The sequence below is a fragment of the Trypanosoma grayi genome, assembly GCF_000691245.1.
Source record: "Trypanosoma grayi strain ANR4 Tgr_1_V1, whole genome shotgun sequence".
In the NCBI taxonomy this organism is placed as follows: domain Eukaryota; phylum Euglenozoa; class Kinetoplastea; order Trypanosomatida; family Trypanosomatidae; genus Trypanosoma; species Trypanosoma grayi.
The window spans coordinates 1216-27285 of record NW_008825620.1 but is presented as its reverse complement, the minus strand read 5'-3'; the positions used below and the strand labels follow the sequence as shown (position 1 = coordinate 27285).

Here is a 26070-nt window from a genome sequence, read left to right as displayed (position 1 = left end):
GATCACTACAGGAGAGATTGAACGGGTTCCCGCAAACTCCCACTCCTCTTTGACTCCCAATAATTAATTAAGGCGAGGAACGAATATACACATCTCACAGCGACAGTTCCAAGAGTGGAAAACGATCAGAGCGTCAGGGCAAAAAAAAAGGAAGAGGCAAGAATACCCCCACGAAGCACGTGTATCACTTCTCTCTCCGGTGTGTGGGTGGTACGATGGCGTTGAGGACGGATGCCACCAAGGCGGCGGACCAAAAGTCGCCTCCACTCTCGCTGTTGTTGCCTTGCTACGGCACTGCGGTGAATGGCAACGCTGGCGCACTAGTCACGGCGGACCAGTGGCTGTGGTACTTCTACCTCACAGCCTGGACGCGCCCGTTCTTTCACTGTACGCCCCCGTTGTGCGTTGCGCCGTCGGGTAGTGGCGGCAACAGCCGCGAGAAGAATGAAGCTTTTACTCTTTCATTTGAGGAATCTTTGGAGTTGATGGGCCTTTCCGCGGTGGTGGTTCACGATGTGCAGTGGCGGCAGCGCGGCGCTGAGACGGAGGAGGTTGAAACACATGTGAAGGCGGCGGTGGCGGAGGGAGCGAGCAACTGTGCATATCCCCCACTTCCTTGTGTGGCAGAGTCGTGCTTTGGCCGCGTTCTGCGAGAACTGGCTGTTCGCAGCCATCTTTCTGTTGTAGGTTCGTCGTCTTGTACCTCCTCTCTGGATGAGATGGTACGGGAAGTGGTGGCGATTGTGCAGCAACAGCAACACCGAAAACAATGGTGTGTCAAGGGAAAGGCGCCAGAGAGGCTGATGCAGAACGCCCTGGAAGCGATGCTGTCGTCAGATGTTTCAGAGGCACATTATTCTCTCTTGTTCGACGTGGAGGGTGTAACATCCACAGACGATGACGCGAACATTGCTGAGACACATCGCGCGTGTCTCTTCGCCGCGCTAGCGGTGGAAGTCTTTGGCCGTGTCAAGATGGCGTGTGCCCGCATGTTGCTGGCGTACGTAAATCAGAGTTCTGGCAGGACTGCCGCGGCCCGCGCGTGCGGTGTCATCATGGGTGTTCTAGAGTACTCCACTGCGTACAGTCGGTTTAGGGAAGATGGTACAGGGCGCTGCCCGTTGGCATCTGCTGCGCTTCTGTTGCACAGTCTCGTCGAGCTGCAAGAGGCCTTGGTGCGTGAGAAGAAGGGGGCGGTGTCTAATTTTCTCCTCGCTACGGCTATAGTTACCTGTGTACAGGAGCTTATCTTTGCTATTGTCGCTGGGGGTGCGACGGCGGCCCATGCCCCTCTTCCTATTGCAACGTCTGGTTCACTGAAGCCGAAAAGCGGTAGTGGTGAGCGGCAACAACAACAGCAGGAATTGGAAATGTCTGCTCGTCCTGTTGCCGCACGTGCAATAACCCTTCATGAGATAGACGCGCTTATTCAACACTTCGTGCCCACGCTGCTGCAGCAGGTTGGGTTTGAGTGGCCTTGGTCGGAGTGTTTGCGTAGGGCCACACAGCTTGACAAGGTGCAGCAAGAGAATGCGGTGACGACTGATGGGGTGCGAATAAGCAGTCGTGCCGTATTTGGAGAGCTTTTGGTAGCCCTCAGTCGCCGCACATACATGGCACGTCTCCGGTGTGTTATTCCACAGAGTCTCGACACGCTCATCGATGCCGCCTTCCCTACGAAGCGACATAACGGCAATGGCAACGGCGCGCAGAGTGATAATGGTGGTGGTAGTGGAGGTCGCAAGCCTTTTTTTGTCATGCCTGCGTACTACCAAGCAGCAGGGGAAGCATTACTTGACTTCTTTGAGCGGTCCGGCCTCGGTGGAGCCACCTCTCAGGAAACGGAGCGAGTCCTGCAGCGCAGTACCGACGTGCAGCCGATGATTATTCAGCTTCAGGCGCTTGGTAGTCGCTCGAATAACAACAACGACGATGACGACGAAGGGAACAATGATCGGGAGTATGGCGATGGTGATACCCGTGAACTACTTCGCACAGTGCGTATGTCTGAAGAAGAGAAGAACCGACTACTGCTACGCTACCGCTGCGAAGTCCTTCTGGCATCTCTTGTTGTGTACACGCAACTTCAGACGGTAAGCGTCGTGCAGCAACTCACACGACAGTTAGGGCCTCTCTTTGAGAAACTACTGCTCCCTTTTCTTCATGAGCCTATGCTGAGTCGACCCGTCGTTGTGACACGTGGCGGACATCATGCGGACGGGGACAGGGTTGCTGGCGAGCCCGTGATAGACTTCACAGCGGAGTTCAAGGTGCTGATGGACGATATCCATTATGAATTCTACCCGCTGGAGTGGGTGCCGCAGGTGCTGAACGCGTACCTGCGGCGGCACGTCACAGAGGAAGACGTCTCGCCCCCTTTGTTTTACTCCGTATTTGCCGCCGTGGCGTACCAGTTCGGCCTCGTGCTGCAGGGGAGTCCACAGGGGCTGCGCGGCGGCGATGGCACCGAACACGACGTCCGCGTAAAGGCGTACCGCTTCTTCACAACACTACTGCTGAACAGCCTCGCCGACACGGTCGCGTCGTCCTGTGACCTGGAGGGCGCCATGGCATTGGCGGCAACGCGGCGAGTGGGGGGGCACCGACCTGATGAAAGTGTTGCCGAGCGGGCGCAGCTGCGGCAACGCGGTGCGGCGTCCTTCCATGCTGTTGTCAACCCACACGACGCGGTTCTCGCCGTGGCGCAGTGCCTTATGCCGCCCGAACTTGTGTCGCGTCCGGAGGCGGATGCGGTCAGCCGCACGAGTGAGTTGTGGCGACGCCGAGTTGTGGAGTGGGCGCAGTCGACAATGGTCCGATGGGCAGCTCAGCGGACAGCTGTAACCGCGTCCCTCGTCTCGCAGCGCAACAGCCTCACGTTCGATGTCGTTCCCCTCGCTCGGGAGGTGATCCGCGGTGTGCGGCGGCGTCTGTTGGAGAAAATGCACGTGACGGCGGGCCTCGAAGAGGGTGCATCTGTGGACCCGTTGCTGCAGCAGCACCTTCTCAGCCTCCAGTCCCTCCTCGGGGATGTTGGGCTGTTACCACAGCATTTGCCCCAGAACGATGCGGTGTGCTCGGCGGCGCAGCTGTTGTGGTCGTCGCCGCTCTTCTCACGCGAGCTGCGCCTTGGTGGCCGCTACAACGTGGACACATAAAGGTGCTTCGCTGCTCCGACGAAATACAGTTGCTGGGGTTGGGGGGCACATGCCCAACCAAAAGAAACAAGAGAAATATAGCACACAGGGGGCATAGCATATCCTGACTATGACGTTCTCTTTCTTCCTTGCCTCGCCTCTCTCATTTTTTGTTTTGTCGCAAAAGTCACTGCGAAGGGGCAAAGGCCATGATCCCTTCTTCGTCACACCACGCAGCGGGGAACGCTGTGGCGTCGCCCACCGCCACCGCCACCGCAGCTGCTGCTGCAACCTCCGCTGGCGGTGGAGCTCTGTCCGTTTCGGAGCTGCGTGCAGGAATGCAACAATTTCTGCGGTCCAGTGGGGCTCTAGGCTCGCTCAAAACGCAGCTTCGCAGTGTCATTGTGTCCGAGTTGCTAAGGCGGCGGCAAGGCTTTTCAGACACTGCCGCAGTGATAAGGAACGGGCGCGAAGAGTCAGATGATGATGATAGCGCATGGACGCAACGCCTCGCGGACGCACTCGTGGAAAATCACCTCCGTCTCACCAACCGGACCTTCTCCCTTGCCATTTTCAGCAGCGAGGCGGACGTCTCCTTCGGGGCGGCTGGTGACGACGCACTGGCAGGAATGCTGCACTTTAGTACTGCAGCCACGCAGCGGCAGGACACAAGTCTCTTCCAGCGCGTCGTAGAGATGCACATGCGACAAGTAGGTGACTCACGCGGACGGCCGCCGGGCTCCGCAGTTGGAACGCAGACAGACGCTAATGACCCCACAGCATCGTCGCCTCCGCCACTCGAGATTCGCCTCGCGGCGGTTGACGCAAAGTACGCGCTCCGCTTCTCCCAACTCGGGCAGTCGACGCGTGAGGAAGTGGACCGCCGCATGGCTGCCTACCGCCAGGAACTGCAGGCACAGATGGAACAAGCGTACCAGCAGCGGCTGCGGGCGTTCGAGCAGCAACAGCTGCATGAGGTGCGGCGCGCCGCGGAGGATCACTACGGTGTGTTGCTGCAGCACAAAATGGAGGAGCTGCGTGAGGTAGAGCGAGCGAGTGTGCGGCGCGTGGAGTCGGAGCAGGCAAGATTGGCCCAGGCCCGTGAGGATCTGGAGCTCCAGCGTGTTGAACTGGACCGGCGGCACCGCGAGCTTCAAGGGCTGCTGGAGGAACGTGACAAGGCGACAGCGGCGTTAGAGGGCCGTCTCCACGACGCGAAGCAGCAGATCCGCGTCCTGACGGCGCAGGCGCAGCAGTACGAGGAGCTCTGCGGAGTGCGGCTCGCCGAGGCGGATGCGGCACGCGATCGGGAGTGGCGCCGCGTTGAGGATCTGCGGCGGCTGCAGGCCGAGCACGTCGCGGAGCTTTTGTTGAAAGACGAGGAGATCAGCCGTCTGCGCTTTCGTGTCAAGTCGCTCATCGGCGCACATGCTGTCGCCGGCTGGCGTGGCGAAGCGGAGGAGGGGAGGACCTCCACGTTACGCGACGTACTCGAAAAGGCAGAGGAACTGCAGCAACGTGTGTCCGCGGCGATGCCCCCTTCAGCAGCATTTTCCACACAGCCACCTCAAACGCGTGAGGCTACGTGGCAATCGGCTTGGAACTTAACGAGGTCGCCGCCACCAGCAGCTCCAGCCGCAGCAACAACAACGACAGGAACAAAACCAGCAACCGCTGTGGGGGAGGGGGAGCTGGACGACACGGTGGCGCAGCAGCAAGGGGTGACTCCAGTGGGGGCGTCTGTCATTCAAGACGTCCTGCAGCGAACGGAGGAAGATGAGAAAAGGGAGAGAGTGGCATTAGCCACCGCACTGCCTGATTCCACATCACCTGTTATTGCCACTCCTCCTCCTTCTGCTGCTTCTGCTCCGCCCGACAGTCCCGCTGCGGCCATAGCGGTACCACTTCGGGAGGTGGAAGAGACGGAGACAAGGGCGACGGAAGGTGGCGGCGATGATGAAAGCGAGGAACGGCGCAGGAGTGCAGTAAAAGAAGAGACCGCGAGAAATGAGAAAGCACCTACCTCTTCCTCATCACCGACACACTCGAAGGGATCAGTCGATTCTACGCCCAAGGGCCACTCATCCACTCAGTCATCATCGTCTTCGCCCTCGTCCTCCGCGTCCTCGCCGCCATCCGCGGACAAGAAGGCGGTCACTGCAACCGCAGCAACTGCAACGGTGCTCTCAACTCCTGCGTCGGTGTTTGCCGAACAAAATTCATTGTGTCGCGAAGAAACAAGCGGACGCACAGCCATCGAGGCTGACGAGGACACTGGCCGCCGCGGGATAGCGTGGGCTGCAAATTCACAGCGCTCAGTTCTGCTCCAACGGCAGGCAGACGAGCGTGACGGCTCTGACGACGACGGAATCGGGAGACGAGGAATTCCGTCGTTAGGCACGTTTGCGGCTTCGGCCCGCCAACGACAGCTGACAGAAGAGGTGGCGGCAAACACACTTTTCACGCGAGATTCGGATGATGATGTTGACAGCGATATTTTGTTCGGCCGCCGGGGAAGCAGCGATGAATCCTTTTGAGGGGGAGTGCTGTGCTGTGTGAAGAGACGACAGGATAGAATAGAGAAGTGGTACAATTCGACAGAGTAGCCTGGACTTGTAGTAACAGTTAAGTCTGCCAAAAGCTGTACCTGTCCGTCCCTTTCTCGCTCTTTTTTTTTTTTTTTNTTTTTTTTTTTTTTATTTGCTCCCCTTCTCGCCTTTTTTAGTAAGACGGCCGTCCAGGTTCTTAACCGACAGCATGCCTCAAAGAGGGGCGGTGAGGATGCCTAAGGTGTCGCCCATGTCACCGCTGAAGCTGCAGGAAGAGTCGGCGCTTCTGGTCGCCACCTTTATGCCACTCTCTAACAAGGTGGGCAGTCCGTGTGTAGCGCAACAGAGGGAGCAGCCTCCTTTTCCGCGTGCAATGAGTGAAGTGTCGCCGTGCTCTGGAAGCAACGGGGCGGGGCAATTTTGTGGCCATCTCCGTCAGTGCAGTGATGTCGCGGAAAGCATTACGACCGTTCTCGAAGTCACTGCTATGGAAGCTGCAGGACCAGCAGCAACAGTACAAGTGCAAGCGCCAAGGGATCTGCATGCGATTGTCTCTAAGCGAGTCGTTCCGCGCAGTGGTTTCTCTGCGCGTGCCCAACGTCCTTTGCAGCTACAGTTGGCTTTGGGAGGAGACTCACCAGCTGCTGTCGGTGCCCTGCCCACTTGGCTCCCCCCTGTGTCACTCGAGCAACGCATGAACAACTCTTTTACCAGCGTTACAGACGAATGTGTCGCTGCTCTCGTATCTTTCCGGGACGGTCCTTTAAAGCATGGCTGCAGTCGACGCGGAAGGGGGTTGGGCGTCCAGGACTCACCCAAAACGTCTGACTCACTGAGCAGCTGGTCCATTAGGACGAACTCAACGCCCGGTGCCCAAGGTGCAGACCGCCAGGTGATACGGTCGTCTGTATTCTCGTCCAAGCGATCGAGGCCTTTGCATCCCTCGCACGCCAGCTGTCACACACCGACTGGGGGCGTCATGCCGATCCCGAGGTCAACATGCGCGGCGAACGAGGAGCGGGTGGTCACCATTCACAGTCCACAGTTCGTGGGGCGTGGTGGGTGTGATGCGTTAGAAAAAATACTTCGGTGGGACGTTGTGGACCGCAGCGGCGATGTGGAGGATCTCTGCGCGTTACGCCGAAGATCGTCGGTGCCTGTGGCGGTGGTCTCGCGCCAACAGGTCGGCGGTTCGTTACCCGCTGTGGTCCCCGTGACGCCGCTCTCCGTTGTGGAAGAACTCATGAACGGCGATAATGACGACGACGGCAGCCTCAGTGGATTGTCGACGTTCCTCCGAGGAAATGAGAGACACGTGTTGGCGGTGCCGGAAAAAGAAATCGGAAAAATATCATGGCAGCACTCGGTCCTCAACTCAGGTGACCGTGCACGTGACGAGAAGCAGTTATTGGCTAACACTACCGGTGTGGCTTGTGGTGTGCGTATTATCCGCCGCAATCCAGAGAAAATGCTTTAAGGGATATGATGTAATCCAGTTAGGGGAAATGTAGCGATTGAATTCCATCTAAGTTTCGGAACGATGGTGGTGATCATTCTGTTATAATTATAATCCTTCGGTGATGTCTTCTTGTATATCATTGCACTCTGAACGCATACGTTCCACGCAAATTTGGGTATGTACGGTACACGTAAGAAAGGAGGATAACATGAACCATGTGCATAGATGGTCGTAGGGAGTCTGTGGTTTAGAGACAATCGCGAACGGGCCTAATGGGATAGGTTTCTTCTTTGATGTATATTAGATTTGTTTGGGACGAAGCAAAAAAAAGACTTATTGTCCCCTCTAAATGCATTGATATTTTTTGCTGCACGTTTTTTTTTTTGTGCATCTGCATGAACACCAAAAAATGGAATTATCACAAGAATATGAATTTCTTTGTGGGGTTCAAAGAAACTTGTTTATATGGATGTATACCTCTCTATACATATGTGCATCTGACTAATACTTATATATATATAAGGTCATTGGTATTATGTGACATTAGCACTGGGTCATGCAGCTAGATGCTGTGTCGCCCGGAGTGGGCAAAAGACCTGGAGAGCCTTTAAGGAACGCCACGCAAATTGCACACTCCATAAGGTTGACAGTAAAAGGAAGGAATTGACATGAAAGGAAATATGACATATTAAAGAAAAGACAACGGAACTGCTTGAAAAAGTGAAACGAGAGAAAGATAAGATTACTACACATCTACTCCCAATGAAAAAGTTCCTTCCTTATTTTACATTCACTGACTATGGCTGCCGTAGTTATTATTTATTTAATTGCTTTTTTGTTGTTGTTGTTGTTGACATTGTCTTGCAAAGAAGGCTGGTATTTACATTTGTGTTTGTGGTGATGCTTGATGGACTATAGCACGGCACAGTACCTCCGCCGCCTTGGTGCTCTGTCCGCCTCAGCCGATGCAATCGAAGATCGCATGCAAATGTTACTGACAGTCGTGGGACGCCGCGACGCCGGCTGGCGGGAAGCTGACGCGGAGTTGAAAGCACTGCGGAGGCAGCTCCTCTCGCGGTGTTGCAGGGAGGTGTGGGAGCTCGCCCAACATAAACAGAGAGAAGAAAAGGGAGTGGGCAGGAAAGACATCTCACATACACCCGTGTGGAGCACTGGTGGTGGCAGCCGGGACGACAATATTGGGGTAAAAAACAAGAACAGCGGAAGCCGCCGTAGCAGTGACAGTGACATGAATACGAGGCGATCCTGCTCTCTGTCGTCAGCGGTGTCTCTTCGGAATTCGCATCTCCCATGCGCACACCGCAGCGGCGTGGCAAATGCTACTACAGGTTCTAGAACCATTCGGCGCATTGTGCCCTTGAACCATATGGTGTCGCGTGGAACGCAAACAGACTAGGGAGGCAGCTGGATGGTGTCTGGGTTGACTGCGGTGAGGAAGCCAATAGTGATGAAGTGGAGAGAGAGAGAGATGTAATGCGAACGATGAGCTGTGGGCGAAAAAGGTTTACCCGGCGGAAGGAGCGCATCTGGAGGGAAATGGGAATCGGGTTAGTTTGTGACCTCCGTATGTCAATGATTTCCTTTAGTTGCTTCTCTCTCTCTCTCGCGCGCGCGCGAGCATGCTGTCAGGGCTGGCCTTCGTGTTGTTGTGGTACTTTTGACATCGGAAGACATATCGGTGCTGCAGTGCATCTGTAGCGATCCTTGTATTGTACCTCATGATAAGGTGAATAACTGTGCATTACGTGTACCAAGTTTCCCAATTATCGTAGCCGTTTCTTTGAAAATGCCCGCTCTATATTTCTGGTTTGGCTGCAATACAAACACACGAACAGTTAGATTTAGAGAGGATAATGTATAGACGGGCGGGTGGGGAGCTCTCACCTTCGCCAAGGCGTGCTTGTGTTGGGCCGCTGCCGCCGCCTCCATCCCCGCCGCTGCCGACAGCAACATCGACAACAGCAGTTATTGACCGTGATGCCAAGGCTTTGCAGGAGGTCCTCCAACAAATGGATGAGACATTCCACGCTGGTAATAACGAAGACGAACGGAGGTCGAGGCTGCACCAGTTAGAGGAGCGGCAGATGGCCCTTCAGCGTCTATGCGAAGCGGCTTTGCGGCAAGATGAGACTCATAATGGTCATCTAAAGCGCCACGAATCGGGCATTGTGTCGACACCACGGTCTGTAGAAAACTACTTGATCTACGAGGACCCGGCCGCGGTGGCGTACAGCGTGGCGCGCAGTACGAGCCGCAACGGCATCTGTTCAACGCCGTTGCTGGCACCACCGCCACCAATGCTACCACCGCGCGCCGTCGTCAGAGAGGCCACATCAACCATAGAGGTGACAGCATTACAACGTGAGGAAAGCAGTAGGGATCGACCACAACTTCAGCCGACACAGATGGCACCAGCAAGCAAAAAGACGATACCCGGATCGAAGCCGTTGCATCCGCTGCCATCACCGATGCCGCTCCCTGACGGCGCGGCACTTCAAGAGGATCGTCGCCTCGTGGAGGCATTTCTCAGCGCGGCGCAGGCGGAGACATGTCATCCCTATGCAATGAAAGAAGAGGGTGAAGAACGATGCCCGCCCTTGAGGCCTGTGCCATTGCAGTTAAGGCGGGTCGCCCATCAAGCCTCTGAGAATGGTGTTGCTCTAGAGCGGGGCACATCGCAAGAGAATTTCGACGTGAAGGAGGACGAGCAGTTGATTAAGCTGATACTACGACGTGTTCAACCACCACCGAAAGGCCCTTTGCAGGAAAATAGCACTGTCCCCGCTGCCAATCATCCCAACTCTGTTTCTGCCCATGCAACGGATGCAACATCGAGGAGAGAGGACTTGTTGCACAAGTTGGGGGACGGCACATCGGACTCCTCCAGCGGCACAAGGCTTCCCAACAAGAGCAAAGGGCACCGCCGCAATGAACACGCTGTGTCACCACGTCTAGAGGTGACAGCAGCGAGGGGGGAGGATGAGGAGGAAGAGGAAGAGGAAGCGCCCTCCTCTGCCGTGGGCGAGCTTCATGAGCTTGTACATGAAAACCACGCTCTGCAGAGGGAGCTTGAAACACAGGACGGCGCCCTCCGCGAGCTGACACAAAAAACGGAGAGCCTAGCACGCCATCTTGTGAAGGCAATGCGGGAACGGGCACAACTGCAATACCGAAAGGAGCGGCTTGAGGAACTACTAGAAGCTGCCAATGCAGAAGTTAGAAGGCTACAGCAAGTTGCGGAGGTAGAGAGTAAGGCCATGTGCGGTGTGGCTGGTTTACGTGCGGCGTTGCATGCAAAGGAACGCGAGTTGCGTATTTGTGAGGAAGAGCTACTGCGTCTGCGGGGCATTGTTGAGCAGCGTGTGACTCGGTCAGGGAATATCCCCATGCAGCGGGAATCCACCGCGGTGCTCGCACAAGTAAATGGTGATGTGGAGGAGCTGATAGAGGAGCTCGCGGCTGCGCACATCCGTCAACATGAAGCGGAGGCTCACGCGAAGTCTATCACGGAGGAGCTAGAGGCCGCGCAGACACATATTCATCTCCTTGACAACCGTCTTGCAGAGGCAGAAAAGGCAGCAGTGGCACAGAGGTTACGTGAGATGCAGGAGCGTCTCTTATCTGGCGGTGAATTAACCTCCCTGCCATCCTCTTCGTTACCGTCATCGACAGCATCTCCCCCACTTCCAGTAGCAGAAGACGTTGCAACTTGGCCAGCTACTGCCCGGCGCGAGCTCGCCCGTCTCGCCTCCCATGCAGAAGGTCTTGTGCTGCGCCACGCTGAGAGTGACCGTCATGCGGAGTTGCGCCTGTCGCATGCACGGAGAGACAACGATGAGCTCCGCACACGGTGTCGCGCTCATGAGGCGGAGTTGAAGGCGTTAGAAGCGGAGGCGGAAGTGCTACGGCGGGAGCGTGCAGCTTGGAAATTGTGCGAGCGACGGTGGCACCAGCAGCTTCTGGATGTTAAGGATGATGCGGTAATGCTCTTGGAAGTGCTGCAATCCACAGGAAACAGTGCGGAGAAAGTCCTACGGTCACTTGCAACAGGCAGCGGAGACCGTCTTCAAGTGCCCTCACATATTGAGAGATTTGTGAAGAACGTACTGCGCGACTTGGAAACAACGGGACGCTTTCTCACGGCTCTGCAATGGATGGACCTTGCCACTTCCCCGAAGCAGGAGCAGAAGCAGCAGCGCACGGTAAAGCCAATTCTCTCAGCTGCCACAAAAGCGAGAAGAGACTTTGTTTTGCGGGCTGTCAAAGTCGCCATGATGAGTGACGCATCACCACCGTCGCGAACGCAACAACAGTTTGAGGCTGTGCCGGAGCCTCTACCGCAATCGCCCTTTGCTCAGCAGGTACAAAGACAGGGATGGACGGTGATGCCGGAGGCGGATGAGGGTAATGGAAAAGAGCGCTCTTCTCTCTTGGGGAAATCGGGACTGACTTCCGATTCTTTTATTTCGCGGTTGCTACAATGGCAGGAAGACGCTGCCGCCAGAGACACCACAAGTGAAGAACGGTGTCGTGCACATACACAGTCGCAGCCCAGCGATAGAATGAAGAAGAGAAAACATCCACTCGCCGCTCCTATCGATGAATCAAGCAGGCGTGCGACACCTTCACCGTGTGGCATAGCAGTTCCCTCGCCCTCTTCCCAAAAGCAGCATCTCCAGCAGGTGGGTAAGTTGCCACCGCCGCCGCCTTCAGGGCAGACTGAGAGGCAGGGCACGCCGAAACGATGGCTGCCACCTCCTCCGCTGCGGGCGGCAAATTGCGACGATGCACTGAGCGGGGGCACCACTAACCCTATATCCTCTACTATGGGGGGGGCTACAGAGAAGTCGTCCAGCATCGTGCGAGGCCTTCGTCCCTCTGCGAATGACGCTGTCGTGGGAGCAGAATCAGCATGTCGCCCACAGGTCAACAACGAGGCTGATGTATGTCTTGTCAAGCAATCACCTCCCCGTGCGTCGCCATCGCACTCTAGTTGTTGTGAGGAAGTAGAAGAGGTGGTGGAGCTCCTCGATCGTGAAAAGAAGCCGGGTACCAGCTGTGTTGTGTCATCACTTCCATCCTTCAATGACAATGTGAACCAGAGCGAAGGGGTGTGCCTGCCATCGGTGCAACAAGACCCGTTGAGGCAAACCCCTTTGAACAATTCGCATGTGCAGTCAAGTGATGCCGTCTCCGCCCGCGTCGAAAGCAACTCTGTTTCGGGTCTGGTAAAGTATAATACCGAAGTTGTGGCGCCGACGCGAGCTACGCAAAAAGCCTCTGAGGGTAACAATCACCCCATTGAGGCCAACGGTGGGGGCAAAGCCACTTCGGCCACGGTAGCCCTTGTTGATGATAGCAGCGAGCCACGCTTGCACATGACATCACTGCGGAAGAACGGTCCACAGCAGCAACAACAACAACATCAATCGTTATCCAATGATCCACCACAGCAACAACAGCAGCAGCAACAACAACAAAAGAAAGAAAACAGTGGCGAAAATCTTCCTATTTCTTCAGAAACAAGTGGTTCTGTGACGCTGCAACTGCCGGATTCACACTCCTCTCCCGCAGCTGGTGCCGGTCATGTGCCATCGCTTTCACGGCCAACGACCGGTGGTCGCTCTGATGTCCTTGCACCAAGTTTGCCTGAACCACGACAGTCAACTGTGCGACGCCCTTCGCTCACAGTTCCGTTGGTGGAAGCGCCAACAACAATAACACTTCCAGTCGCAGCCAAAACTACTGCGCCTCCCATGCAACAGGCGCAAGCGAGTACCGCACCCCCAGAGACAGTAGGCCATGTGAGCGAGCCGCCGCGGCGTTCCTCGGTCACCATGGACTTCCCATCAGTTCGGCACCCAACACTTGGCCCAGGCAAGCGGCGTGTGGGCGAAGGGGAGGAATCTGAGGCATCCGCAACAGCGCCCGACGCGGATTGACACCTGTTGCCTGGTTAATTTGGGAGGGAGCCGTTGTTTTTATCCCCGTCTTTGCACTTCCTCTCTGTTCGAGTGGATCTCCGTGGATAATGCCTTCTGCAACGGAAAAAAAAAACGGATGAAATTGCATACGCGTCGCCATTCTTCCAGTGAGTCCTCTATCCGTAGGCAGGTCTTGTTCTCCCATGCTCATTATTGTCAACCTTTTTTGCACCGCGTTAAAATAAAGTTAAACTGGGGCTAATTCATCAATAGACCGAAGCCCTTAGAAACAAACACGCGCACCCGCTCCACGTGCACACACGTAAGCATAGTTTTAGGTCAAGAAGGGAACTTCATGGCTCGGGACGAAGTGGCGGAAGCAAAAGCATCTGCTTCTGGCACTCGGCGAAGATCGCTTGAGGATGTCATATCTTCTCCAGTACCCCGTCAATTTGTTTCTGAATCGGTGTACTACGCACCGGATGAGAAAAGGAAGAATGAGGCGAGAACTGTCGAATCGGAGATCAATACTGCGGGACAGAAGACACGGAAAACGCAAAAGTCTGAAGTGCAACGATGGTCACCAACTAGACAATTGCAATGTGATGATGGAGATGCTGATGCTATGCCGTCACTTGCTGCGGATGAGCAACCGATTCCAGCCACGTCGAGCGATATGACAATGGAAAGCAGCTGTGTCTCTGAACGTGACTCATTGTTAGAACGACTACGGGAGAAAGAAAAACAATTTGATGAGAAAATCATGGCGCTCGACGAGACACTTCTGTGTGCCGAGAGAGGCCGTTTGCAGCGCGACAATATCATTGATAATCTCCGCGCAGAGGTGGTGCGGCTGCGGGCACAGTTGGAGCTTGCGGCTGGTGCAAAGAGTCAAACGGACGAGCTGCGCGATCGCGTCCTCAAGGAGCGGACAGTGGCGCTGGAAGAAGCGCGAGCCAAGGTGGAAGAGCTTAGCGACAGACTTCATGAAAAGGATCAGCGCGTGAGGCAGCTGGAAAAAAAACTTAGCCTGCGGAGTAACGTTGCTTCTGTCCCTTCACAAGGAAGAGGGGAAGGAACGCCAGTGGCGCGGGATAAGCAGCAGCAGCTGATGAAGTCGGCAAAAATCGATACCGCTGGTGATAATTCTACGATGGGCAGGGAACAGGAAAGGAAACGGGAACAGGAAAGAAAACGGGAACGGAGGCAGGAAAGGGAACGGTATGCTGCAAGTCTGCATGCGCTGCAGGACGAAGTCAATGCGCTGGAGCGAAAACACCATGTCGTCCGGAAGGAGAGAGAGGCACTGGCAGATGAAAACAATGCGCTTCGCTCCAAGTTGGAAGCAATTCAGGAAAGTATGGAGGCCCGTGTTTCGGAAGCCATGAAAAAAATGCAAAGCAACATTGCCATGAAGCGTGACTTCGAAGCGGAGATGGTGGCGACGCGTTTAAGCATGGCGCGGTTGCTTCGACTCCTCAGCGAGGTACCTGAGATGCGGCGGTATTTGCGTGTGGGCGACATAGACGGGGAAATGATCTTCGCCGGATACACAACAGCAACACCAGCGTCGGCGAAGCCTTCCAACGACGACACGGGATTCTCACGGCGACGAAACGGAGGCTCTCTAGAAGCCCCCCTCGGTACTGGTCTGGATGATGGAATTTACGGCGGGAACACGCTCCTACAATCGTGCAACGTGTACCTGAATGGTCAGTGGTGTAAGCAGCTGCAGGAAATCATTGATGATGAGAATTATTTCCTGCGTCGCTCTAGAATACACATCGGCGAATTAGATGACGCATCCCGATGTGGTAGAATTGATGGCATTCCGCGTGTCCCGTCACCTTGCGATGTGCTAAAGGGACGTCGGCACGACAAGGACTTCTGGATACCGCATGCTGTCTTCGTTGAGGCGCAGAAATTCAAGAACCGCTACCTTCCGTCTCTAAGTCACGAGTGCTTCTATCCTTTTCTTATCGAAATCAACAGAGTGTGGAACGAGAAGATGAGACACCGGGTGGCGGCGGAGACGCGGCGACGACTTCAACAACAGAAGCAACCGCAACAGCTCCAACAACACTATACAAAGAGCGGAGAATCAGGTGGCTCTTCTTTCTATGGTGAGTTCCCACGTCTCATCTCCTCATCCGCCTCAGCTCTGTGGCAACAGCAGCAGGCGCTGCGACGTGAGGTGCGTCGGCGGGTCACAGGGAAAAACAGTCTTGAGTTGTTTAATCTTTACGACCAGCTCGCGAAGTGTGCACTGCAACACCTACGCGACGTTCAGGCTCAGCACGCCGCGCTGCTAGAGCAACACCACTATCCCCATGCAGTTGAACACGCACACACGGAGATCGGCCTTATCGATGAGCACAGCAATAGGAGGGGCGTGGACGATGACGCGAGTGAAGCGGACCAAGACAACAATGAGGCCCTCGAACTTGTACGACACACGTTATCCACTCTGGTGGACGAAGTAAAAGACATCAGTGAGCGATCTTCGTCGCACGTCCTCGCCTCCTGTCGTGATCTGCAGCAATTCCTCACGGCACTGCGTGACCAACAATTGCAAACGGGGTCGAACGATAAACAGCAACACGAGCAATCGCGCAAAAATGAGAATTCGGGACTCCTACATACAACAGCGGAGGCAGCAACGCCTGCAGCAGAATGCGTTCCAGCATCAACGCTCCTCCGTATCATAGATGGAGTACTTGACTTTGTAGAAGAAGTCCAGCAGGAGATATTTGCGGCGCGCAACGCCATTTTCAGATGTGCCGCGCGTGCAGATGAGAAAAGGGAGCTTCTCCTTTTCTCTGGCAACGACGACAGCGACGCTGACAACGATGACAAGGGGAGTGAAGTCGACGAAACAGGGGAAAACGAATACGAAAAGGGGAGACGGCAGCGTCAGCCGAGGCCCCACTCGGACTCCTACTAAAACCAAGAGCAATGTTCACTCTGAAGGGTGTGGAGACAATTCAGCTGATGGCCTAGACATGTAGAGGGACTGACATATCATTCAAGGTCTATTTGTTGTTTTTTTTTTGTTTTTCGTTTGGTGCGCAGTGACCCCGAAGTGGGTTACTTGCTTGGGTGAGTAGATTGTGTAAGAGAGCTGCGGTGCTTAACTGCAATGCACAAGTTTCCTATCTAACACAGATGCCAACACGTTGTGTTTGGGTGAGCGGTGGCACGGGGGAGGATCAAGGGGGTCATAGAGAGGACAGGATAAGGAGGTATGCATAGCACCGATAGCACACTTCAACGATTACTGTCCATCCCGGCAAGGAGTGAGCCACGATGGTGACTCGCGTGCGCACTGGTGTTGGTGGGATATCCAGACGTTTCTCGGCGTTGCGATGCGATGCGGTCGATCTGACGTTCGTTGTTCCTCTGAGTGGCGCTGCGTGCGCCAATTTTGCCACGTGAGTGGTGTGTGGGAAGGGAGTGTGTGGCAGTTGTGGCCGTTTGGGACCGCCTGAACGCCGTGCGACCTGGCAGGAGTCGGTCGCGTTACGGGGTACAATCCGCGCTGGATTGTTTTGTTTATGTGTGTGTGAGTGTGTGTGTGTGTATCTGCTGATGGGCTTCGAATGGGAGAGAAACAAATTGGCTGAGACACAGCAAAAACCGCGACGCACATGGTGAAGCTTCTCTCCTCTTCTTCGTTTTTCTTGCATAACTCAGGGGGGTTCAAGTGATTAAAAAGTGAACAATCATTGCTGGGCCTCGCAAGTTAGGCAACATAAGTACTTGTAGCACTCGGTCTCTTTTTTTTTTTCAAAGAGAGAGAGACAGGTGGTCTGTTTCTTTTTCGAAGCAGTATCAGTGAAACAAGCCGTTTTTTTTTTGCTTTTTGCTGTTCGTGTCATCATCGATACGCTCGTTAAATTTTGTTGCTTTCCTTTGCACCGGGCTAAAAATGGCGTCTCATTTATTGGCTCCGCCGTCTTTCCGTGGAAGTGGCAGGGGGCAGGCTGCTTGGCAGCTTCCACGTAGGGGTAATACGCATTTTGGCAGCAGCGCTGGGCGAGCGCGAGACCCGAGAGTCGCCGGCATGCTGCGCGTGGATGGCAACATGGTATCTATCACTTTACTCATACAAAACCCGGGACTAGAGAGGGCGCGCAACAGTGGTTATGGCCGCTGGTGCACAAACCCCGACCCACACAGGCCGGATAATTGTAACTTCTTGCACCGCAAGGAACGACATTCGGGTGGTTTCAGAGTAAACGAGTGTGCCCTGGACACGCTGTTAACACTAGTGGAGGCGCCTGACCCTTCCCAGGTTGTGCTGGGTAGCGAGGAGCAGATGATGGGCTTTAAAGAGCTGCTCCGCACTTCATCGGTGGTACGCCGTCTGCTCCCCGTTGTGTGCAAAATCGTGCATTCATTTTCCGGCGAAGGAGATCTTTCTCCGGCCAAAGTTGAGGTGCGCTTGTGCTGCGATGTGTGGGTCATCCGGTGCACAGAGAAAATGGAAGACCTCCGGAAGTGGACAGCAGGCGAACAAGAACAGATATTTGAGCTGACATACGATCTCTACAAGCGGGATCCAACGTCTTATGACGGCCGCCGGGCCCTCAGCGAGGCTTCAGTGCTTCCGTTGGTGCCTGAGGACAGGCGGCGCGAGGCTACTCTACTTTTGCAGGAATTAGAAGCTCACATCAAGGAAGCCGAGGCCGACAAGGAGGGAAAGCAGGTGAAGAAGAGATACACCGTCTGCCAGATGTACAAGAACGATATGATGCCTATTTCTGCCATAACTGTGCTGCCGCACACAGCCGTAGGGCTTCGGGAGGGGTATGAGCGGCTTGAGGAACTTCCAGGCGTGGTAGTGGACCGCTTCATTCCCAGAGAACTAGGCGGCCTCCACCTGAGAGCGCTTTTCCATCTTTCGAGGGCCGATTGCATGCACTCGCTAAGCGAGACGGTAGAGCTTCTGCAAGAAAAGGGAGGGAGTTTTCTTTCCTGTCGTGAGGCGAAGAAATCAGGGATGAAGATCGAGGCGTACAGTGTGCTTTTCTCTGGCATTCAGCCAAGTCCCTACGACGGTGTTCTTTTTATATTCCGCCTTCCGCCACGGAGGGTTACGCACAAGGCGAGATTTCTCAGCGGTGACCTCGTCGTATTGTGGTCGGGCTCAGGTGAGCCAGCTGCGCGTAATTTCATTGTTGGAGTTGTTAAAAGGATCAAAGATGACGTGGAGGTGGCGGTATCCCCCGTGGATATCCTAAAGTGCCTGCCTTGTGTGAAGGCGGTTGCAAGCTTCGCAATGATTCGTTGCCCGACCTTCTATCTTCCAACGGCATCTAGCCTGTGTGCGCTGCAAATGCATGAAAAGCGTTTCGCCGATGGTGTGGAGCCGGCACTCCTTCGGGCCGTGATTACTGGGGAAGGTGCTACAAATGCGCCTATTTATCTTCAAGACAATCCTTCGCTTCAGATTGGACTCTACGTTACACTTGGGCCTGATGTTGATGATATGCAGCCCGCACTGGGGGAGTGGCGCAGCGAAAACTGGACGGAGGAGCTGGAAAGAAAAACTCATTTGGATTCGAAAGGCAAGAAAGCGTTGCTTGACGGTACCCAGTTGGCTGCCCTCAAGCATATATTTCGTAATCAGGTGGCTGTTGTTCAGGGCACCCCTGGTACCGGAAAGAGCTTCGTGTGTGCGAAGTTTCTTCAACTTCTGTTGGAGAACAAGCAGCGCCTGGGGATTGGGCCCATTGTCGTCATGACGTACACCCATCATGCCCTTGAGAGCACTATTGGGAACCTGAAGTCGCTCCTTGGGGACAACTCTGACACTATTGGGATCCTCGGACACGCGATTGATGAGGAGCTAAAAGAGTATGAGGTCCGTCTTCCACGTTCGAGGCGTACGATGGGAGAGGAATTTTACACCCTTGTGAGTCAAATCAGCAGTCTCAAGGAGACTAATGTTGTTACAGAAACCGTGGAGGACACCATAATGGTTGTATTGCAAAAATACAGGGAATCTGCGTTGCTTACAAAGTGGCTGAAACAACAAACACATCGCCGGCATACAATGCAGACACTGAAGTTGGAGTGTGATTCAATTCAGAAAGATATTTCAGCCAAGCTTCTTCTGAATATGCCGAAGAATGTAATTTTTCTTGAGAATCAGCTGAGTGCGCTGCAGCTGGGAATGTGGTTCGGTGTGGTTGACGTAATTCCGTACCTTGGAAGTGAGTGCGGTATTAATAAAGAGAATTTCCTTGCTCAAGTTCGGGCTATTAAGAAAGACGTGACCGATGCTCATGGGAATGTGTGTGTAACGCCTGAAGTTTGTGTGTACCTCCAGGAGGAGCTGGGGTACCTTGCAGACAGCTTTGTCGGGCGGGCGAAGCAAGGACTGTTGAGGAGATCTCTGCCTCTCTTTGAAGCGGCGATTGAGCGGCTGCTAGCAGCATTGAAGAGAATTCAGGAAGCGGAGAGCAAAACATTCCTGGAAGAGTGGCGAAACGAGAAATGCGACTTCTCTCCACTTCCAGAAGTTGGGGAAAATGTTATGCACAATGCCGCTGACTACCATAACTCGGGTGGTCCAAAGGAAGATTCTGCTCTGAATAATTTTGAGGCATCAGCGCTGGAGGAACGGCGTCGCGAGCGCGATGTTGACGAAGATGAGAACTTTGATGAGGCGCAAGTCCCGAAGATATCGCTTCTGGCTCTCCCGTTGGCAGAAGAACGGAAGCGGTACGTGCACGACGCTTCTGAAAGGCTTGCTAATGTGGGTCCTGGAATTGAACGTTCAGTGTTGCTTAATGTGCTTCGACTGGAATGTATCTATTCCCTCCAGGAGAGACTGAGCTATATTGTTGAGGAGATGGAGAAGGAGCACTTGAAACTGCAGCTCGTGGATGGAAAGAAACAGTCTTCTTGTTTGGTGGAATATGGCGTCATTGCTGCCACTTCAACCAAGATGATGGAAGTGATCGAAACGGTCCAGAAGTGTGGGGCCTCTGTGCTGGTCGTGGAAGAGGCCGCAGAACTCCTTGAGTCGCACATTCTGGCGTGTATCACGGAGAGTATGCAGCATATCGTGCTGATCGGAGACCACAAGCAGCTGAGGCCAAAGGTGAGTGAGTACATATTGGAGCGTCGGCACAACCTGGCCGTATCGGCGATGGAGCGACTGGTGTTGTCCGGCCTGCCGTGCGTGACGCTCACCATGCAGCGCCGCATGACCTCCGAGATATCGTGCCTCACCAAGCCCTACTACCTGAGGAGTTGCGTTGCCGGCGACTGCCCTGTAGTGATCGAGGACCACCCGCGGACCTCCAACATTCCACCGCCCTTCGGAGTCTGCAGAGCTACTGGCAGCCCACACCGACTTTACTTCATTGATCATGATGGCAGCGGTGAAAAGAAAGAATGGATTTGTGGGGACATGATGAGTCCACAAAACTCTTTCGAGGCGAAGTTTGTGAGCTGCATTGCGCACTATCTGTGGAACATAAACCCGGCAATGAGCATCACAATCTTGGTGCCATACAATGGTCAGCAGTTTGTAGTATTCAAGGAACTCGAAAGAATGGGAGTTCCGTGCCGTGGTAAGCATCAGAGAAACAAAGCAGGTGTGCGGCTCAGCACTATCGATGACTACCAGGGTGAGGAGGATGATATAATCATTCTGTCGTTAGTGCGTACTGAGAAGCCGGGATTTCTTCGACTGGAAAATCGCTCCTGTGTAGCACTGAGCCGGGCGAGAAGTGCCCTCTACGTTGTCGGCTGCAGCTCGTTGATGTCAGATGCATGCGATTTGTGGAAGCATCTCAAAGAAACATGTCTCAGGGATGGCTGTTTTGGCACACACTTTCCGGCACGCTGCGATTCACACCCAACACATGACCTCTCCTTTGGCAGCATTAAGGAATACGAGATGAAGCGGGCATCATGTCCTGAGCGATGCGACGCTGTTCTTGAGTGCGGTCACAGATGCGAAGCAAAATGTCATGCTCACAGAGCTCATCCGAAGTGTGTAAAGCCGTGCGAACGGACTGGTAACGTGTGCAATCCACCACGACCTTGGTGTCAGCACCCATGTGTGAATTTATGCGGAAATAATTGCGGTGTATGCACCGTCAGGGTTGGGCACAAGTACGAGGAGTGTGGTCACACTGTCATGATGCAATGTCATATGCTAGGAGATGTTCCTTTGTGCAGGGAGTTGTGCACCAAAGAGGCGCTCTGTGGACACGAGGTGAGTGCACCCTGTATGGATCATGCGAATGGAACAGCTGTCCGGAACTGCGGAGAGAGATGCAGTTTGCACATGAGTTGCGGGCATGTTTGCCGGACAAAGTGCCACTTTGGTATCGATGACGATCACGGACAGCGTATTCAAACTTGCGTTCAGGAGCGGATCAGCCAGGCTCCTTGCGGACACAACGTGAAGCATCGGTGCAATCAGAAGGACCTTACCGGACTCTGCAATGCTGTATGTGGCAGGGAGGTCTTTGCGTGCCGACACAGACGGCGCTGTGCACTCCAATGTGGTCACACGGGATCATGTAACTGCAAAGAGATAATAACAGTGAAATTGCCCTGCGGTCACGACAGTGAGGAACACGACTGTTGTGCACCCGACCCGCCGCTCTGCACTTCACCATGTGAAGCCACATTGTTGTGCGGGCATCGATGCAAGGGGAAGTGTGGTGTGTGCTCACTGAGGAAGTTCCACAGCGGATGTCAAGAAAAAGGAAAAGCACTTGTGTGTGGACACGCGAGTAAAGTGGGCTGCACTGCCGTTGTGGACCTCTGTGAGGAGCCATGTTCATTTTGGTGCGGTCATGGCAAGCCCTGTGGAGAGGTATGCGAGAAGGCAGTGCACACCTGCAGCAGTGGTTGTCCTGCCAAAAAGTGCATGGAACCATGTGCGTGGAGTTGTCCGCACGGTGCGTGCGTGAAGAAGTGCAACGAGCCGTGTGAGTTCGGTGGGGATAAGGATGGATGCTGGCGACGGTGTTCGGAGAAGCTGCCTTGCGGCCATCAGTGTTGTGGCCTGTGCGGGGAGACATGCCCCACGTTCTGCTGGGATTGTTATGTCGAGGGTGTCCCGAACACTGTTTCACTCGCGCAGAAAGTGCATACCTTCATAGGCGACAGCGACGAGGTACGCCTGGGAAAGCCCGTGGCCGATGACGGGGAGCCTCCGTTTCTTGTTGAGTTACCCTGCTGTGGTTCATTCCTTCCAGCGAGGGAGCTGCTCAGCACCTTTGCGGCTAAGAAATCAGAGGAGGTCGGCGTGCACACGTGTCCTCTATGCCGGGTGGTTCTGCAGCCAATGAGCTTCCGGCACGGTGGTTACTTTATCAAGCAGCAACTTTTGGCGGCTGAAAAGGTAGCGGCACGAATCGACGAGGAACTGCAAAAGCTTAAGAAGTCAGCGGAATGCTGTGTGGATGAAATTCTGGAATATCTCGCTGAAACTAATGTGCATACTGGTTGCTTAGAACAATTACGAGGAATTATTCAACAAACTCGTGAAAGACTGAAGAAACAAAACAAGTTTGGCAAGGGGAAACCGAAATCTGGAATCAAACTGCCTCAGACTGACATTCCAGGTGCTTTCGCTCGTCATTGCGGAGAGATTTTTCTGGAGAAGAAATGGATCTCTCTGCTGCTGTATCACCTGCAAGTGTTAGAAGTGGGTCTTGTAAAACTGAGGAAAAGCGACAGTAATATTGCGCGCAATGCCGAAATGCTTTCCCGCGCTGCTTTTTCATTTGTGAAGATGCACGACGAAAGAGTGGGTAAGGGAACCGGTGCGTCTGAGATGGCAGAGCGAGTGCGGGCATTCTGCTCAAGAAACCTGGCAGAACTGGTGGATGATCCGGGTAACTTAACGAAATCCTTGCCATCTGCGCAGAATAATGAAGAGGTGAAAAAGTTTGCGCAGAGAGTGGAGTGGACAAGCTACCTGCACAAATTGGCGCAGTTGCCTGTGGAAGTTCCAAAAGCACTGTCCGAACATATTGAAACAGCGATGTGGTTTGCGGCACATGGTATTGCCCCGGAGGAGGAGGATAGGGCAAAGCAAGTGGTACTGTGCTTTTCTCAAAGAAAGTTAATTGCAGAAACTGTGCGGTATGCTGCAAAGTCGCTCGGCCTTTCCGCTGGGCATTGGTTTCAGTGCCCCAACGGGCACATCTACGCCATTGGGGACTGCGGCGGCGCGATGGAGGAGGGGTGGTGCCCTGAGTGCGGAGCGAAAGTTGGTGGCAGACAGCACCGCCTTCGGAGTGACAATGCATTCGCTGGCCACTTCGTCGATCCTGGAGCAACGCCGAGTTGGCCCACTGCACTAGGGCGGTGAGCCGTGAGAAATCTTCTGCTTCTTCGAAGCCGTATCCGCGCAAGCTGCGATCTAAATGACTCGACTGTTCTCTTCTTATTATTCAGGCAAATCAGGTCACTTCCGGTTGAGGGTTTGCTTTCACTGGTCATGATCGTTCATTAAGACGTCACGTCCATGCTCTTCTGTTTTCAGTTTGCGATTTCCAATCTAGTCTCTCACACACCCGCGTGTGGGAGACAAGAGGGCAGCCTTCCTATAATCTTAATTGTAAGTGCTCGGAAAATGGGAATGGGAAAAACGGTTAATACGAGCCACTGGAATGTTTGCTATTGAGGGAAAGAATCACACTTCGTCTCATTACTGATTTGGTCCTTTTTNCAGAGGGGGAAGAGGAAGTCAAAAGTGTTTCTGCTACCATGTGCTCTGCTGCGGTGTTCATGACACCTTTGCTGCCCCTGCACACAGCGAGTGCTTAACAGAACATTTTGCTGTGGTACCACAAAAATAATTTGGGAGTTTTTTTAAAAGTGCTGGAATGTAAGAAACGTCTAATTCCAGTTGGGATAGGTAAAAGTACTGTCTATCTCCCCACTACAGGGGAATGCATGTTGGTAGAACAGCCCTTCGTTCATCCTTAAGAGAGCGACACATTTGCTAATCCTTTTTGGGGGGGGTTGTTGCTGTTCTTTCCTGACGGTCTCTCTCCATAGTACTATCGCAAATTGCTAACTTGTGGATGGCATCCGGGGAAGTGGGAATAAAGTAAACGGTGATGTATGCCGTTAGACGGTGATCATTAGTGCTAGGAAGTGGCTGTGGTGATGACTGTTGCTTGTTTCTGCAGTTCAACACGCCGTTACATGGCATGGCACCTCTCACGCACCTTTACCCGGCGCCAGCCACGCCTCTGAAAGTGAGGCTTGGTGTTGGAGCCGCTGATGGAGGAGTGTCTCGACAAGAATAATATTGTGTTCGTAAGAGATGCTCTTGCGTGCCGAGATGGGGCCCGCGCTTCTGCAATACAACATCGTTGATGGTGTCCGCGCGAATGGGTGTGGCAGTTTCGTGTGAAGCTGTGGCTCGATACCCCGGTGTGGCGACCCAGTGGGGCAGTATTTCTGCGCGGTGACGCCGAAATGGGTGGGTAGATTGTTTGGGATATTTGCACTGTCGAAGTGCGATGTGTGAGTGTCTTTGTTTAAGGATATGCATGCACGTATATATATATATATATATATTTTTTTTCTTTTACTTTGGCTGTGGTAATGAAAAGAAAGAAAAAGGTTCAAGGAAAAGGTTTACTGTGAGATAACGAGGTATGCATAACGCCGCGAACTTGTCTCAGGGCCATGGGTTGCCTGGCGTTGGTGCCCGTGGTGCTCCGACGGAGGATTTGCGTGACACAGCTGAGACGGTTCAGATATCCTCTCTTGCGCTGCTGAAGATGCTGCTCCACGGCAGGGCGGGTGTTCCGCTTGAGGTAATGGGCCTTATGATTGGCGAGCAGATCGATGATTACACCATCCGCGTGACGGACGTATTTTCGATGCCACAGACGGCTACCGGGCAGTCCGTAGAGGCAGTTGACCCTGAGTACCAGGTACACATGCTGGACAGACTCTCCGTGGTGGGCCGCTCGGAGAAGGTTGTTGGCTGGTACCATAGCCACCCAGGGTTTGGATGTTGGCTCTCTGGTGAGGATGTAATGACGGCGGCAAGCTACGAACAGTTAACCCCTCGCAGCGTATCGGTCGTCGTCGATCCGATCCAGTCTGTACGGGGAAAGGTGGTTATCGATGCCTTTCGTACCACCAGGGACCTGTTTCCAGGATCACGGAACATGCTCCATGACCCGCGCCAGACGACAAGTAATATTGGATGGCTGACGCGTCCATCACCTATTGCATTGGCCCGTGGTCTCGATCGTGACTACTATAGCCTTCCAATCACCTTCCGGAAGAAGAATCACGAGCTTGCGTTGCTGCTGAACGTCTACAAAAAAGGTTGGCAAGAAGGGTTTCGGCTTGAAAATATGGAAAAGTTTGACCGCCAAACTGTTCGGGAAAAGATTCGCACACTGACTTCGCTTGCCACGCAGTCTGAGAGATTTATTGTTCAAGGACTTGATGAAGACGACGTTGGTAATGTTGGACGGACCAATCCCATCGCCCATCTGCAGACAGAAGCCGAGGGACTCATCAACGCAAACCTGAACCAATCCATTGGCGCAATGATCAACGGTGTTGTCTTCTAGGCGTAGTAGAGGCAAGTATATCAACGAATATTCGAGGAAAAAGAAAAAAAGGAGGATATATTGAAGCGAGGGGTAGGGGGGGATGTGTGATGATGAAACCCGTGTGTGTGAGCAGTGGTGGTTTCCGTGAAACAATTCCCACACACAGATTTCCCACGGGCGTAGACTTGGCAGTTACTTTCCCTCCCTACTTTGCGCGGTCCCCTATGTTTTTTTTTTCCTTTGCTGTTCGCTGTTGACTCTGTGCGTATGTGTCTAGTGCTGGTTCAAAGAGCGCAAAGAATAGGATCCGGCGCATTAAACGCGCACTGAAGTGGTCAGTTTGTTGTTCACCTGTTTGCAATGGCGCCCTCCTCGACATAACATTGGTTTTTTTCTCCTTTTTTTTTTTTT

General features: G+C 53.9%; 8 protein-coding genes across 8 annotated transcripts; all 8 read left to right on the top strand.

The window, feature by feature from the left end:
* Positions 1-215: 215 nt before the first annotated feature.
* Positions 216-3158, top strand: DQ04_00011080 (hypothetical protein; the record flags this gene model as incomplete). Its single annotated transcript, XM_009307824.1, has 1 exon — positions 216-3158. The coding sequence occupies one exon, from the start codon at positions 216-218 to the stop codon at positions 3156-3158; it is 2943 nt and encodes a 980-aa protein (XP_009306099.1).
* Positions 3159-3346: 188 nt separating this feature from the next.
* Positions 3347-5674, top strand: DQ04_00011070 (hypothetical protein; the record flags this gene model as incomplete). The annotated part of the gene is made up of 1 exon (XM_009307823.1): positions 3347-5674. One exon carries the CDS (start codon positions 3347-3349, stop codon positions 5672-5674), a length of 2328 nt encoding a protein of 775 aa, XP_009306098.1.
* A 244-nt stretch (positions 5675-5918) lies between these two features.
* Positions 5919-7163, top strand: DQ04_00011060 (hypothetical protein; the record flags this gene model as incomplete). The annotated part of the gene is made up of 1 exon (XM_009307822.1): positions 5919-7163. One exon carries the CDS (start codon positions 5919-5921, stop codon positions 7161-7163), a length of 1245 nt encoding a protein of 414 aa, XP_009306097.1.
* An 889-nt stretch (positions 7164-8052) lies between these two features.
* DQ04_00011050 (hypothetical protein) lies at positions 8053-8562 on the top strand (the record flags this gene model as incomplete). The annotated part of the gene is made up of 1 exon (XM_009307821.1): positions 8053-8562. One exon carries the CDS (start codon positions 8053-8055, stop codon positions 8560-8562), a length of 510 nt encoding a protein of 169 aa, XP_009306096.1.
* A 457-nt stretch (positions 8563-9019) lies between these two features.
* On the top strand, positions 9020-13108 carry DQ04_00011040 (hypothetical protein; the record flags this gene model as incomplete). The annotated part of the gene is made up of 1 exon (XM_009307820.1): positions 9020-13108. The coding sequence occupies one exon, from the start codon at positions 9020-9022 to the stop codon at positions 13106-13108; it is 4089 nt and encodes a 1362-aa protein (XP_009306095.1).
* A 337-nt stretch (positions 13109-13445) lies between these two features.
* On the top strand, positions 13446-16034 carry DQ04_00011030 (hypothetical protein; the record flags this gene model as incomplete). The annotated part of the gene is made up of 1 exon (XM_009307819.1): positions 13446-16034. The coding sequence occupies one exon, from the start codon at positions 13446-13448 to the stop codon at positions 16032-16034; it is 2589 nt and encodes an 862-aa protein (XP_009306094.1).
* Positions 16035-17153: 1119 nt separating this feature from the next.
* On the top strand, positions 17154-23441 carry DQ04_00011020 (hypothetical protein; the record flags this gene model as incomplete). Its single annotated transcript, XM_009307818.1, has 1 exon — positions 17154-23441. The coding sequence occupies one exon, from the start codon at positions 17154-17156 to the stop codon at positions 23439-23441; it is 6288 nt and encodes a 2095-aa protein (XP_009306093.1).
* Positions 23442-24741: 1300 nt separating this feature from the next.
* On the top strand, positions 24742-25677 carry DQ04_00011010 (proteasome regulatory non-ATPase subunit 11; the record flags this gene model as incomplete). Its single annotated transcript, XM_009307817.1, has 1 exon — positions 24742-25677. The coding sequence occupies one exon, from the start codon at positions 24742-24744 to the stop codon at positions 25675-25677; it is 936 nt and encodes a 311-aa protein (XP_009306092.1).
* Between the last annotated feature and the right edge of the window lie 393 nt (positions 25678-26070).